Source organism: Denticeps clupeoides, chromosome 6 (genome assembly GCF_900700375.1).
Source record: "Denticeps clupeoides chromosome 6, fDenClu1.1, whole genome shotgun sequence".
NCBI classification, from domain to species: Eukaryota; Metazoa; Chordata; class Actinopteri; order Clupeiformes; family Denticipitidae; genus Denticeps; species Denticeps clupeoides.
This window is the reverse complement of record NC_041712.1, coordinates 11,135,796-11,150,596: the sequence shown is the minus strand read 5'-3', so window position 1 is coordinate 11,150,596 and position 14,801 is coordinate 11,135,796. Positions and strand designations below refer to the sequence as shown.

Sequence of the window (14,801 nt, the reverse complement as noted above, 5' to 3'; positions counted from 1 at the left end):
ACAACTTACCACAGACGCGCGACACAGCGCCTCGTCGCAGCGGGGAGAGCCCCGAAAAGAGCCCGGAGCGGGGCGAGCGTCTGTCACCCCGAACGCCGGGCTCGACGCGACAACGTGCCAACTTCACCGGGGCGACGGCGTCTGAAGAAAAGGACGAAACGTGAAGCGTGGCTTACGTTCCGCCGCGCCGCCGAGCCACATCGAGCTGGTTAGCGACCGAGCTAGAGCACCCGCGGCCGATGGCAAACGCTTGGTGACATGGCGGTACGAGGCGGGACCGACCGCGGCACCCAAAAACGTGGCCGTCGCGCCCGAACCGGCCGATTTCCTACCTGCAACTGCGGGATGTGCCCTTGTTTTCTTCTTAAACCCCCAGATCCACTCTACTCATGGTCCTCTCCGGGCCCGCCTCCCGGATTCCTAATGGCTGCCAGGGCAAGGGAGCAGAGGCGTTCTCTCCCGCGATTGGTCCAAGTTCACGTCAATCGAACGGTCGCGCCGAAGACTTCCGTTACCAAAAAAAGCCGACTGCACAGCCATTGGATGCTGGGATTGGTTGGATTCGCAAGCGTCTCGTGGGTTTTTTTTATTGTCAGGTTATTTTAAATCGATCAGGACTTCAGATATTGTAAAGTCCCATTTACACATAAGAATTAATAATGCCGTGACGTGTGAACAGTCTTTCTCGGAACTATTCATGGACTCACTTTTCTTCTTGCTGGTCTCTTGCTGGAGAGGACCATGAGTAGAGTGGATCTGGGGGTTTAAGAAGAAAACAAGGGCACATCCCGCAGTTGCAGGGATGGTAGTAGCCTAGTGGGTAACACACTTGCCTATGAACCAGAAGACTACAGAGTCACAGGTTCAAATCCCACTTACTACCATTGTGTCCCTGAGCAAGACACTTAACCCTGGGTTGCTCCAGGGGGACTGTCTCTGTAATTACTGATTGTAAGTCGCTTTGGATAAGGGCGTCTGATAAATGCCGTAAATGTAAATGTCTCTTAAGTTCAGTCCATCCTACTGAACAGGTCACTAGTCTAGGCTTTAAATTAGCACTGGCACACTCCAGTGGTCAGGAACAGAGAACACAGCAAATAGACAAAGTTATCGTGCTCTGCAATTAACTGCACAGGTGTTTTAAAAATCCGTGCAAACAGTCCTTCGGGAAGTGATGGAAGACAGCCTAATGCCTAAATCATCACAGACACGTATTGCCTGGCCAGTATTTGGCACTAGCAGTAACTTTCGCACGTCTCTGCAGCCCTGTCGTTTTCAGAAACGAGCTCCGGTCGTTATTTCCTCTCGTTACGTAACACCGACCTGTCAGATGTCAAATCTCGCGGGACTACGACGAGAGCTCGGCGGTCGCTCGTCCGCTCGTCCCGCTGTCGGCGGCCGCCAAGTCCATGTCCAGCGGCGTTCGCTCCCTCCGGACTCCTGCTCGGGAAATGAACAGTACGCGACGTCGCTTGCAGCGCCCGCACTTTGCCTTCAGCCCGGTCCGCTCCCCCCGCAGGCTCGCCCGGGTTAGCCGACCAGGCTACAGCTAGACGGCTAGCCGCGCAGGGGACCGAAGCGGCCTCTCCCGTCGCCGGCGGGGCTGTGGCACGGCTCCCTCCCGGCGTTAGGCAGACGTGTCGGGGCCCTTTTTTTCCCCCCGGGCCTCTGTGATGCCACGGACTCGTTTCGCCTTTTCGTCGTCGTCGTCCGCCCGACCGACCTCGGGGAAGCCCGGTACCGTTCACCCGACTGCTGGCCTGTAGCGAGCTAGCAGGCTGGCTGGACTAAATGGCGTCGGATACCAGCGACACCGAAGAGTTTTACGACGCCGCCGAAGATGTCAATTTTACCCCATCGCCGAAAGTGTAAGTACCGACTGGCGTTACGAGTTCGTTCCGTCGCTGCCTCGGGTTATTGCCCGATCGGTTCGGTGACGTGTTGCTTTGTTTTTTTAGAATGACTGTAGGATCCGCTTCACTTTAATCTACGCGACCTTTTACGAGCAGTTTTGCGTCGGATTTCGTTCTAGTTTATTGACTAACTGTTCAGTTAAGTGCTTCTAATCGATGCTGGTGCAATAAAACACTGCCGCACTTTTCTAAATGGTCACGGCTGTGTACGAAGGCTATCACGTTCAAATAGTTTTTCATTTGTCAACATAGATTTTTTTTTTTATTCGTAAATATGGTCTTTGGTCCGTATGCATGACCACGTGTCAGACCTAAATAGAAAAGTACAAACTTGACCAGCCCAGCCCAGCTTCTTATTTCTTAAGAGGAGAATTGTCGTCCATTTTGACAAGAGCGTTCTGTCATGCAGGAACAGGGACAGTTAAAGCATCCATCGTTCCTCCCTACATAAGCCGGTGTTTTTTCAGAAACTTTTGAAGACATGACCCTGTTCCTGTCCCATTATGTACCCCAAAACCTCTCTGGCTGCCTATGAAAATGGCTTTGGTGGAAACAGATGGAGCTCGTCACCTTCAGGAAACATTCAGAGCTCGCTGTTGGTTTCACTGTTTTCAGTAACAGGGCCATCTCCTTCCGTCTCCTGTGTTTTGAATTGTACGTATTTAACAAAATTGTAACAAAATTGTACGTATTCTGTTCTTTCCCCCCAGCTCACCCGCAAAATTTGTTCTTCCTACTCCAAAGGTAAGAATATCTCTGCCCTCCGTCCTCCACCACCAGCTCCCTCATGTGATCTGAGGCTGAGCATCGGGTCACTTCCTCCTACACCGAGGTGGAACATGCCTGAGCTGGACAGCATTGAAGCTGCTTTGATTATGCTGTGGCTTGATCATAAGAATATTGTTCATATCAGCTCCTGCAGGCCTGCGTTTGTGTTAGTTGAATTATTACTCAATTAAATTTGTAACTATTATTTTAATAGTTATGCATATTGACATGAAGTGGTTTGGTTTGAAAACAGCTTCAGTTTATTTTAGGACATTATTATTATTATTATTATTATTCAGAATCGTGTAACCAGGGATGACGTTGCCTGTGGGAGTTGAAACATGTGTATTGTGTTGGGCTGTAGGCTGCTGTGGAGAACCCAGTACAGAAAGTAGCTGCTGGATCAGCCCCGCCAGAGGCTCGCCATGACGACTCAATTCAGGTGAGGACCTACAGGGACCACATACTTTAATCTTTTATTCTTTCCTCTTCTTCTTTTCTTCTGTATTGTCTTCCTGTTATTTCTCAGCTGTTCTGGACATGATGGAGCTGTCCAAGCATATAATTACTTGTCAGTTGTGTGTCATCAGCACACAGAACAGGGACGGTGCAGATCAAGGTCTTGCATTAGAAGCATAGTTGTGCTTCTGGTCTGACTGAATTTGCATGTGTACGTTTGTTATGCATTGTGAACCTCACCCCTTTTCTCATTTTTTGGGGTGAAATTGAGAGAGTGAAAGTGTGTGTGTTTGTGCTTTAGACTGAGATGTAGGCTGCTGTTTTAGAAACTATTCACACAACTTCAATTTGTAAAGAAACACATGCAATAAACAAACCACATACTTGATGATATTTTTAATCTTTGAACATTCTCATAGCCTTCTTGTGTTTTGTTTCAATTATTTGTGTTTAGCACCTATACAATCAATGTGGGATTACAAGTAAAGCATTTGAGGCTATGTGGATCAAAAACGAGACAAACTGCAGCTGTCCATTATAAACCAGAGAGCAGGGACCGCAACGGTCTCATATTTTACAACTATTTTGACTATTTTTACTAGCTTTATCCCCTTCCTGCACACTTAATTGTTGTAAAAGTCCACTGTATTACAGGGATCTGGGTTTGTGTAGATAACTGGAAAGCTTTTCCGTTTTTTTTTTCTCACTCCTGCATCCTCTCGCCCTGTTTTCAGATCATCGATAGTATTATAGAGGAGAGCCAGAAGGACAGTGGAAGTGAGGAGGCTCTTTTGAGGGGGGATGTGGATGGGGAAAGACCACTGGAACAGGAGACTCCAACAGCACGTGTGTCCCCTGAAGCACCCTTCGCCCGGGAGCCAGAGCATGCAGAGGCACGGAGACAGGAACAGGAAGAGGATGCGTGTGCTGCTGAGGTTGCTTTGGAGGCGCCGGATGTGTCCAGTGTGGCCTGCTCGTTGCAGGAGCACTCTCAGTCCCAGGTGCCTCCACCTGACATCACCAGCACCCTGCGGGAAAGACCAGCAGAGGAAGAGGCATCACATGGTTATTCAGATAGTGCCAATGTAGACCCCAGACCTGCTGACCTCCTGGACCAGGTACCCCTTATGGACAAGATGGCTGAGGAGGACCCATCGGGTCCTGCCAAACCCCCGAGGCAGTTCACTGTAGAGCCAGACATTGTGGCCAGCACCAAAAAGCCACCGCCCTCCAGACCTCCCCCACCCACTGGGGCCCCGCCTCCAAGACCACCACCACCTGCACGTCCCTCTATCCCACCAAGCAAGAGATCCCAGGACACGTTGCGACCTACCGCTTTGGATGGTAAACAGCAATTCATTTTCTTTTTCTTGATTTATGAGGGTGGTGGAACTGCCACATTTTTAACTTCTTCAAAAATCAGCTGAAACAGATATGAAACCTTCAAGGTGATTACCAAATACAAATCTCAAGTTGTCTGCTTCCCCGGGTAGTATTCTGCACAGTTGGAGAAAGGGATCTTCCAGCCTTAATAAAGTGGTAACATCAGTGAGAGAGAGAGGGGAAAAAAACGGTACAAAGAGTCCTCTTAAAACAATAAACTGAATAGCTCTGTTGTAAAAGGCTAATCACAGAAATGTGTGAAGTGCTGACTTACATAGTTTTTTCTGCCTTATTTCTCTTGACTTTATAAGTGAAGTGATTGTCACTTGTGCTACACAAGTGACAATCACGGTGCACACGGTGATTCACGGTGCACACAGTGAAATTTGTCCTCTGCATTTAACCCATCACCCTGAATGAGCTGTGGGCAGCCATGACAGTGTGTGGGGACGGTGCTTTGCTCAGTGGCACCTTGGCGGATCGGGATTCGAACCGGCAACCTTCTGATTACGGGGCCACTTCCTTAACCGCTAGGCCACCACTGCTTTGTAATGCAGGAAGTGTGAATTTGCAATATTCAACATGAAATAATGGTATTTAGCATTCTAGAGCTAAACGGGTAAAAGAACAAGTGAAAGAACCAGATTTAATATGGGATACTCTAACCTAAAATCACAGAATTTTTTTTTGTTCTTCTCTTTAGAATGTAATATTCCAATCTGTCATCACACATGTCTGAATTATTCATTATTACTACTAATAATTTAACCATCTACTTTCCTCAAGTCAATTGTGACCTTATATTAAGGCAAAATAATTTTTTGTCTAATTATATTTATTCTTTTTTATTTATTTATTTTGTGATTTAGATAAATGCAGTGGTTAATGTTTAGTTGTGTTATTGTAATATTAACAAACATCCATTAAATATTGTAGAATTCCTGTCTTTTATTTATTTTTATGTTACCATGGTGAAATAACAATATGCAAGCATTTCCATGGCTTGGTATACACTTACAAATCTGTAGCAATCACTGTATCTTGCATGATTGGAGAACTGCCTTTTTTATCCGGTGGTTGACTGACAATCTCCACTCTTCCACCCTGGCTGTTGATTGGTCAGTTTCTGCAGATCCAGGGATGGGCCCCTGTAGTCTGGTTTCTCCTGGCTCAAGTTTGCGCAGCCTCACCAAAGACCTTCAGCACTCTTTAGATCTTGCCAGTGCCACCAGTGGAGAGAAAGTGGTTACAGCACAGGTCTGTAAGAAAATGCTGCATTCACTGAACATTCACATTATCCTATTAAAATGTTTGGTGTAATGGATGTTGATGAAGTTCTTTATCAGTGTTCAGATTTGTTTCTTGAATGTCATCCCCACATTACATAAGCTACAACATGACTGAATGTGGTTGGATTTTCATGTGTTTATTCAGGAGATTGATGAGCAGGAGTCCAGCTCTAGCAGCAGTGAAACACCAGGACCCCAGAGACCGCGTTCCAACTCTGGTCGAGAACTCACTGACGAGGTATGAGCCTGCCTTGTGAAGGAAACCTTTAACCTTTATCTAGTTTGGTCTAAAAAAAAAAAAATTGGTCTCTCTCTGTATAACCCGGAATTTGTATTTGGGATGTTGCAGGAAATTCTGGCAAGTGTTATGATAAAGAACCTGGACACTGGAGAGGAGATTCCCTTGATTCAGGCTGAGGAGAAGCTGCCCACTGGCATCAACCCACTGACCTTGCACATCATGAGGAGGACGAAAGAGTACATCACGTAAGCGTCACGTATGCTGCACGATCACTGCAGCTGCAGTGTACAGAACATCCACTCCTCACTCTATGGCATACATTGTATCATGACGATGAATGGTTAGAACCTTGTGGAGTTTTGCTTGAAAAAGCATGAGAGAACTTCTTTCAATTTTGTTTTGGACTCTATACCAGTACAATTTATGACTGTAGATAGTCTTTTTGTTTTTGCTACTGACCTAATTTGCTTCTTTTCTCAAAGGAATGATGCTGCCCAATCTGATGACGATGATAAGGCCCCAGGCCCTCCGACAGACACGGATGGAGGAAAACTCAAGCAGAAAACGTAAGAACTGGACTTGAGCTTTACCTCCTCTATGCTGTAGGTCACACTTTTGTCAGTACTGTAATATTTTGTAACCACGTCTCCCTATTAACTTTACTTTGTCAAAATGTCAACAATGGCCTGTTTGAGGGATGAAATATCAGAAGAAAAAATTATTTCACTTTCTTCAATAACAAACTCTATTACTTGAACCTGATGTTTAATAGTGACCTCCATACAATGAATCTATATCCTTCATGGGGGTGAGGGGGTCAGACAGAACCATACAATCTCAATTTGTTGGTTTTAAACCTTGCCAAGTTGGAAAGTATCTTAAATTATAATGAACACGGTGAATAGAGGGCCAGGCGACCGAATCAAGTGATTGTGATACACTGCAGCACAGCACACGTGCACACAATGAAATGTGTCCTCTGCTTTTAACCAATCACCCTTAGTGAGCAGTGGGCAGCCATGAGCAGGGGCCCGGGGAGGAGTGTGTACTTTTGTAGTAATTTCATATTTGGTTGCTATGCTATAATTTTTTTTCTCTGATTCTCTTTCTCTCCCTCTCTCTCCCTCCCTCCCTCAGCACTCAGCTCAAGAAGTTCCTGGGGAAGTCTGTGAAGCGAGCGAAGCACTTGGCAGAGGAGTATGGGGAGAAGGCTGTGAACAAAGTAAAAAGTGTGAGGGACGAGGTGTTCCACACCGACCAGGACGACCCATCCTCCAGTGATGATGAGGGCATGCCCTACACACGCCCGGTCAAATTCAAGGCTGCTCACAGCTTCAAGGGACCTTTTGACTTTGACCACATCAAAGTGGTGCAGGACCTCAGTGGAGAGCATATGGTGAGAGTTTGTTTATGTGTGTGTTTGTAATCTTATCTTAACATTAGTGGTGGCCTAGCGGTTAAGGAAGCGGCCCCATAATCAGAAGGTTGCCGGTTCGAATCCCAAGGTGCCACTGAGCAAAAGCAGAGGACACGGTTCGTTGTGTCACCGTGTACTGTGCTGCAGTGTGTCACAATGACAATCACTTTACTTGTATAAATAAACATGAAAACATGTCCTTGTTTCTCTTGTAATAAATTACAAATTATAAAGATTTCAATATAGATACTGTATAATGCCAGTGTGTTTTTTTCCACAGGGTGCTGTGTGGACGATGAAGTTCTCTCACTGTGGCAGGCTGTTGGCTACAGCTGGTCAGGACAATGTGGTCAGAATCTGGGTTCTGAAAAATGCCTTTGACTATTTTAACAACATGAGAATAAAATACAACACAGACGGTAATCAGCATACACACACACACACACACACACACACACACACACACACACACACCTTGATTAAGGCCTAAAATGCAGTCCAGATTGTAACTTCACCACCTGCTTACAGACCTTTGCCAAATCTCTGCTAATGAATCATTACTGTCTCATGAATGAATCATTAATGAATTTAATTAAAACTTTCTGTCATCCCTCCACACGCACATGCTCACGCACGCCTGAGCAACAGATGAGGGTCTTTATTAGGGCAAAGTCAAAAAATAGCACCCATGCTTTAGAATTAAGCTGCATATAAATTACGCATAATTAATTGCTGTATTATCAGCACTGTAATGAACCTATAATTCATTTGGGGTGATATTTCTACATGTGCTAATTTCAAGGGGATCTTCAAGTTGAGCAGAGGCTTTATTGCATTTCAGCTACGTTTCTCCGGAACCTGGTGCTACATGTAACATTTAAACAAAGTTACATACTGACATAAAGTGCATGTGTGTGACAGACTAACCGGCTGCATAAAGTGCAAACACAGGCAGTGCAAGAATAACAGAAAAACAATACCGACAGCGCTACAAACCAGTGAAACAAGTCATGAAGGTGCAGAATAACAATGTGCAAATACTGCAGTAATAGAAATGTAATAGAGATATGTTCTGACACGCATCATCCTGATGTGTAAATTGAATAAACTCCCATCACCAAGCCCTTCTGTGATTAAGGTTGAAATACTGATGCAGCATATAACCCATTGGCAATAGGTTGTTTAAATGACCGCTACACTAAACCCTGTGATGTATGCATACCACATGGTACACCGTTTATGTGATGCTGAATTTATTTTTGTTTGATTTTGTCTTTTAACTCATTAACTATCTTCAATATGTACTCAGATGCAGTCATTGGTGAACAGGGTGCATTGAACATGCTAGTGCATGTCTCATAGATTGAACACTCGTTTAAGTTGAGATACCTTGAGTGTGTCTATTCCTGAGTGCATTGCTTCAGTGCTGACAGCAAAGCTAATGGTGCAAACAGAGGCAAGTCAGGTAGGCAGAAAAAGCTATGAAAAGTCTGTAAAGTGGGGAGATAATATCTCTCTCCGTCTCTGTCTGTCTCGATCCAGGTCGTGTCTCCCCATCTCCCTCTCAGGAGAGTCTGTGCTCCTCCAAATCTGACACTGAAGGAGCAGTAAGTGTCATTTTGTTATCCAGGATTAACTGTTACTCTTAGGTCTTGAGCTAAAGATGTCTGTCCTTGCGCAGATGGGCTGTACCAGTGCAGAAGACCCTGACACAGAGGACAGGAATGCCCCCTTCCGGCAGGTTCCATTCTGTAAATACAAGGGGCATACTGCTGACCTGTTGGACCTCTCCTGGTCAAAGGTATCACATGTCATTTTCCCATTTATTCCGTCTATAAATACACAATTTAAACATTTGCTTCTTGGGATTCTTGTGACTCTGGCAGAGCATTCCTCAGGTTAGGAAAATGTTTTTAAAATGGCCAAGAATTTACCTGTTTGCTCACACACCTGTCGCTGTTGTTATAATGTGTTGCAAAGAGGCTTGGACACAGTACTTGCCAAAATAATCTATAGTAGGGCTGGGGAAAAAATCGATTTAATCGATTTTGTAGTTTAAAACGTTTTTTATTTTGCAAACTCCCAAGTTTTTTGCCACAATAGTTTTTTCGGACTGTCCTGCGTTTAGTCCTTGTTGGGTTACCATAGCGCGATATGAGCCAGCCCCCATCCCGCGTAACACAGTCAAAACAACATGGCAGCGTGTAGCAGAGAACTACTTCCAAAGAAAGGTGCAGGTAATTCCGTCATTTGGAACTGGTTTGGTTTTGATGCAGCAGACGAAAGACAGACGAAGCCTTGCTGCAAAATATGTTTCAAGGCTGTTGCTACTGGAAGCAGCAGTACAACAAATCTTTTCCAGCACCTGAGGAATAAACATCCCGAAGAATGGGAGAAGTGCAGCCGGCTCCGTAGCGAAAACGGCTCCTCTAGCACACCTGCTAAAAAGCAAACTACACTTCCTGACAGCTTTACAAACTGTGTGCCTTATGATAAGAACGGAGCGCGATGGAAAGCGATTACGTTTTATATTGCCACAGACATGCTGCCAATTTATTCTGTCGAAAAGCGAGGCTTTAATCACATGCTGAAAGTATTAGATGCGAGGTACGTTGTCCCCAGTCGCAAGTATTTCGCCGATGTAGCGCTGCCTCACCTGTACAATACAACTCGGGAAAAGATGCATGCAAACACAGGCATGTTTCATTTTTTATATTCACACTATACTGAGTTTTTTTTGTTTTGTTTTTTTTATTGTAATGTTATATGTTACAAAATTTGTAATTATCTGATTTCTTGAACAGAAAATTTAAGCTACTGTGAAGCTGTTGCACTTTTGCTTAAACCTGGGTTAAAGCTTGAAATTGTTGAATGACAGAGCCTCGTTTACCTTTTGTTTTGGGATTCTACGCATTTTAACTCTTGAGGACAATCATAGCAATAAAGTTGCACTTTTGATACTATATCTGATGTCTGCAGCCATTTTTAAGTGCATTGGGGAAAAAAATCGAATCGAAACTCAAATTTTTCTTTAAAAAAAAATGAAGCAGAAGCACACGTTGTAAACAATCATTACCTTCACACCTTCAACTAATTTAAAATGGGATAGTCCCAGTCAGCACATGGAATATTTTCTGTGCCACTCTACAGCTCAGTTTTCCTGTGTGTAATTGCAATTTATGGGTTTTGTTTATGGAGGTTATTGACCGTTCAGTTATCTCCTCAGGCTTATGTTAGCATTATTTAGCACTTACTCATGCTGTCCAGTGCATATTAACTTAACAACCCTTCTTCTATCATAAGTCATTACGAGGATGTCAGTCTGGCCGGTTTCAGATGTGATGCTGCCTTAAACTGACACACTCAATAACATGGTTACAATTTAATTCTAATTGGAAATGTTATCTCACTTTTATTATCATTTATTTCATTTGAAACATTTTGTTTGTACTCTCATGAACTTCAGTTACAATTCCAGTTTAGCAGATTGCCAGTGTTGAAGGATTGAGGTTGGGTGTTGACCTGTGTATCATTTAAAGGTCTGCATGACCCTCCCTTGTCTTTGTGGCTGTGCAGAACTACTTCCTGCTTTCATCCTCCATGGATAAGACAGTAAGGCTATGGCATATCTCCAGGAGAGAGTGTCTCTGCTGCTTCCAGCACATAGACTTCGTCACCGCCATCGCCTTCCACCCTAGGGTAAGAGTGTGTCTGGGATTATTAAGGTTTTCATGTGCTTGTTTGTTGCCCTGATGCATAATGGTACATGACGTTTCACCATACAAAAGTTACTAAATTAGGTCAACACATAAACAGATTTCTTAAATGAAGATTGTCCACATTTTGTAAATCTGTTATACAAAAATATAAAATAGGAATTTCATACCTTGGTGCCTTAATTTCTTTTTTTTATTATTCATAAACTTCATACACTTGTATGTAAAATGTTTTGTGTCCTGGTTCATAAAAATAATCTTTATATCAGTATACAGATTCAGTGTTTTTTTTTTTTTTTTTCTCCACTCACTCAGGATGACCGATACTTCTTGAGTGGCTCTCTGGATGGAAAGCTCCGTCTGTGGAATATTCCAGATAAAAAGGTTGCTCTTTGGAATGAGGTGGATGGTCAGACGCGGCTCATAACTGCAGCCAACTTTTGCCAGAATGGCAAGTACGCAGTCATTGGTACATATGATGGCCGTTGTATCTTCTATGACACTGAGGTATGTGTGTTTTTTTGTAGATAATCACTTTTATACATTTTTAAATCTATAAACAGATCGGCTCAAATCCGTGTATGTGATGAATCACTTTGATTGGTTTTGTGTTTGCAGAGGTTGAAGTACCATACCCAAATCCACGTTCGCTCCACTCGTGGTAGAAACCGTGTAGGACGGAAGATTACTGGTATTGAGCCGTTGCCAGGAGAGAACAAGGTATATCTCCACCCTCAAACTGATTTATTTTTTCAGTTTGTGTATCCTGCATGTAAATTTAGTTGTGGAGGTTATGATGTACAAAAGGATTGTTACACACCCACAAATATATAAAATAACAATGGCTTCAACTTTAAAAAGTGATTGTTGAATAAGCTGATTTATTGCAAACCAATTTTCTTATATTCTAACTCCTTAAGAGAACAGAATATCAGGGCAAATAATAATATTCTGTTAATCTATTCAAACTGTAACTATGCTATCTGGTTTCGCAGTATTAATACACTTCTCTTTTGTCCAAGCAGATTCTCGTGACATCTAATGACTCCCGCATTCGCTTGTATGACCTGAGGGACCTCTCCCTGTCCATGAAATACAAGGGCTATGTTAACAGCAGTAGTCAGATTAAAGCCAGCTTCAGGTGGGCAGACACAATCAGAATTCACCAGTTACATACTGGAATTCAGCAACTAAACACACTAGTGAAAATTTAGTATGAATTATAATAAATAAATATATTATGTATATTATTTTTCCCCTGTAGCCATGACTATTCATTCATCGTCAGTGGATCTGAGGACAAATATGTGTATATCTGGAGCACGTACCATGACCTCAGCAAATTCACCTCGGTCAGACGAGACCGAAATGATTTCTGGGAAGGCATCAAAGGTAAGGAGAGAGTACAAATAAAAAATATATATATTCAAATATAAGTCACCAGATGAGGAGGCTGTGGTGGCCTCAGGTGGTGGTTGTTTTAAATCCATGTGATATTTTTTTTTTATCAGTTTTGGGATTCTTAGGGTTGGGATTTTAGACTGCACAGATTTTCTTTTCTGATGATTTGTAGCACACAATGCAGTGGTCACTTCAGCCATATTTGCACCTCATCCAAGCCTGATTGTACCACAAGAGGCCGGTGCAGAGAAGCCTGACCCCGAGGTCAAGAGCACAGATTCCAATGACTCTGAGACCATTCCATCAGGTAGGAAAGCATTTCAAATATTTACATAGGAGTTTTTTTTTTTTTTTTTTATGCTGACCCTGTTCAAGTGACTTGCATTCTCTTACTCTCATGGGGCTTAGTGTGGTGCTCAGGAGCAGGCAGATGTTCAGTTGAAAGCTTATGCAATTCAAATCTTTATACATATATTGAATTGAACCTAAGAGAGCTGACAGCCAATTATTATACACCATAGAAATGTGCCATTATAGATAAAATTGAGGGGGGAAAGAGAGCATGATGAATAAAAATCTGACAATGTGGAGGATGTGATGTACTTCTGGTCACATGGTTAAAGAACAAAGCTTTATTTGGTTGCAGGGTAATATTTTGCTATTGACAGTATAAGTATAAATACAATTAAAAATGGCCAGAATACTTTCCCGTTACATGAAATGAAAATGAAAATCCATTGTTTTATTCAGTGCCCATAAAATGCCCTGTTGAGTTGACCAGCTGACAGAGCCACCGTCTTGACACTGAAACCCCTGTGAGACGCTCTGTATGCTCTTGATATGAGGAGCACCATACGCCGCTGCAGCTGGGCTTAAATCCGCTCTGCCCCAGGCCCCTGTCACTGCTGGTGTTTAGTGATGTACTCTGGGATGGCTCCCTCGGGCACGGTTACTATGGTGATGGTGCCACATGGCAGAGTGTCGGCAGTAAAACAACTGGCCATTTAATGAACCTTGCTGCAGAGGCTGTGGGTCATACATGTAGAAGTCTGGAAGGAAGAGAGCGTTCAGATGCTGCTAGATCGTCCGATTCTGTTGCTGGAGGTCTGCTGGCTTAGTCCTCTTTTTAATGAGGCTGGACTGAATTCAGGAGTGTAAAATCGGAGGACCGTTAAATTATCACCAGCACCACTGATCTAAAGGGAGAGATTTTAATTATCATCGTAACCGACTGACACTCAGTGGCCCAATTACTGTCATTAATGTGTCGTTTGTATGGAAACAGTGGCATGTGATTAGATGTATGTATTAGAGTTGCACCAAGATGATGATGCTGTTTGAACCACCCTGTGAGGTCCAGAGATTGTTCCTCTGCTGTGCATGATAGGCTCCAACTTCCTTATTAGCCTGACCGTGATTATTGGATTTAGAAAACAGACAAAAGAAAATGATGCATGAGTCCTATTTATTCATCACTAATTCTCTCATATATTCAGGAGCACTGAAAACAGACCACAACGAAGTTCTACTGTCTGCGGATTTCACAGGCGCCATCAAGGTCTTCATCAACGTGAAGAAATATTGAGTGATGCTTAGCACAACATGAACATCTCAGACTTTCTCCAGAAAAAAAGAAAATCCAAAAACAAGTGCCGCCGACGAGTCCAGTGTTACTGCACCCCTCACATACCTCCCCTCTAACTGTCAGAGCGTGCTCTTGGGGAAGGAATATTTAAAACCCTGCACTTTGTGGAGATCCAGGACCCTGGAATCAGAGGATGGGAAGAGGGGTTCTCTAATAGTGCAAACATTTTTTGTCCTTTTTATTCCTTAACACAGAAATACAGTACTTGGATCATGTGTATTGCTTTGGGAAATTGATGAGGAACTCTGTCATTGTACAGTAGGATCTGAAACTGCCTTTGATTGAATGAACCCATTTAAGATGGATGAGTGATTATCACTGTAATAGTTAATAATTTGTAGCATTGCAGTGGCTGAGGTGGTAAGTCCTAAATGCAAACTCTTTTTTTTTTTGTTTGTTTGTTTGCTTTGCATTGCTTTGGTATGCAGGGTAAGATGTGGTTATGCATTTGACTAAGCACTAATTCCGATCATTTCAGTGTTCAATTCATGAATTTGCAAGTTTTGTCAGGTGTAAAAAATAAATCAGTTTTTTTTTTTCAAAAACAAGTGGACATTAATTTTGTTAAT

At 43.2% G+C, this 14,801-nt stretch overlaps 1 protein-coding gene across 1 annotated transcript; it reads left to right on the top strand.

Annotated features, from left to right (window-relative positions):
• The first annotated feature begins 1,353 nt into the window (after window positions 1–1,353).
• On the top strand, window positions 1,354–14,765 carry LOC114792350 (WD repeat-containing protein 44-like). Its single transcript, XM_028983373.1, has 19 exons — window positions 1,354–1,868; window positions 2,624–2,657; window positions 3,046–3,123; window positions 3,875–4,484; window positions 5,647–5,780; window positions 5,958–6,050; window positions 6,162–6,298; window positions 6,536–6,619; window positions 7,191–7,449; window positions 7,751–7,889; window positions 9,013–9,077; window positions 9,152–9,271; window positions 11,047–11,169; window positions 11,502–11,693; window positions 11,805–11,906; window positions 12,212–12,327; window positions 12,451–12,578; window positions 12,760–12,894; window positions 14,084–14,765. The coding sequence occupies exons 1-19, from the start codon at window positions 1,792–1,794 to the stop codon at window positions 14,170–14,172; spliced, it is 2,715 nt and encodes a 904-aa protein (XP_028839206.1). The 5' UTR covers window positions 1,354–1,791; the 3' UTR covers window positions 14,173–14,765.
• Window positions 14,766–14,801: the final 36 nt, after the last annotated feature.

What these genes read in the sequence shown, in the direction of transcription:
- LOC114792350 (XM_028983373.1), top strand. Translation starts at nt 1,792, where the DNA reads ATGGCGTCGGATACCAGCGACACCGAAGAGTTTTACGACGCCGCCGAA. An exon ending in GCCATGACGACTCAATTCAG is followed by an intron (nt 3,124 to 3,874) that starts GTGAGGACCTAC and finishes CCCTGTTTTCAG; the next exon opens with ATCATCGATAGTATTATAGA. An exon ending in TGGACCTCTCCTGGTCAAAG is followed by an intron (nt 9,272 to 11,046) that starts GTATCACATGTC and finishes GTGGCTGTGCAG; the next exon opens with AACTACTTCCTGCTTTCATC.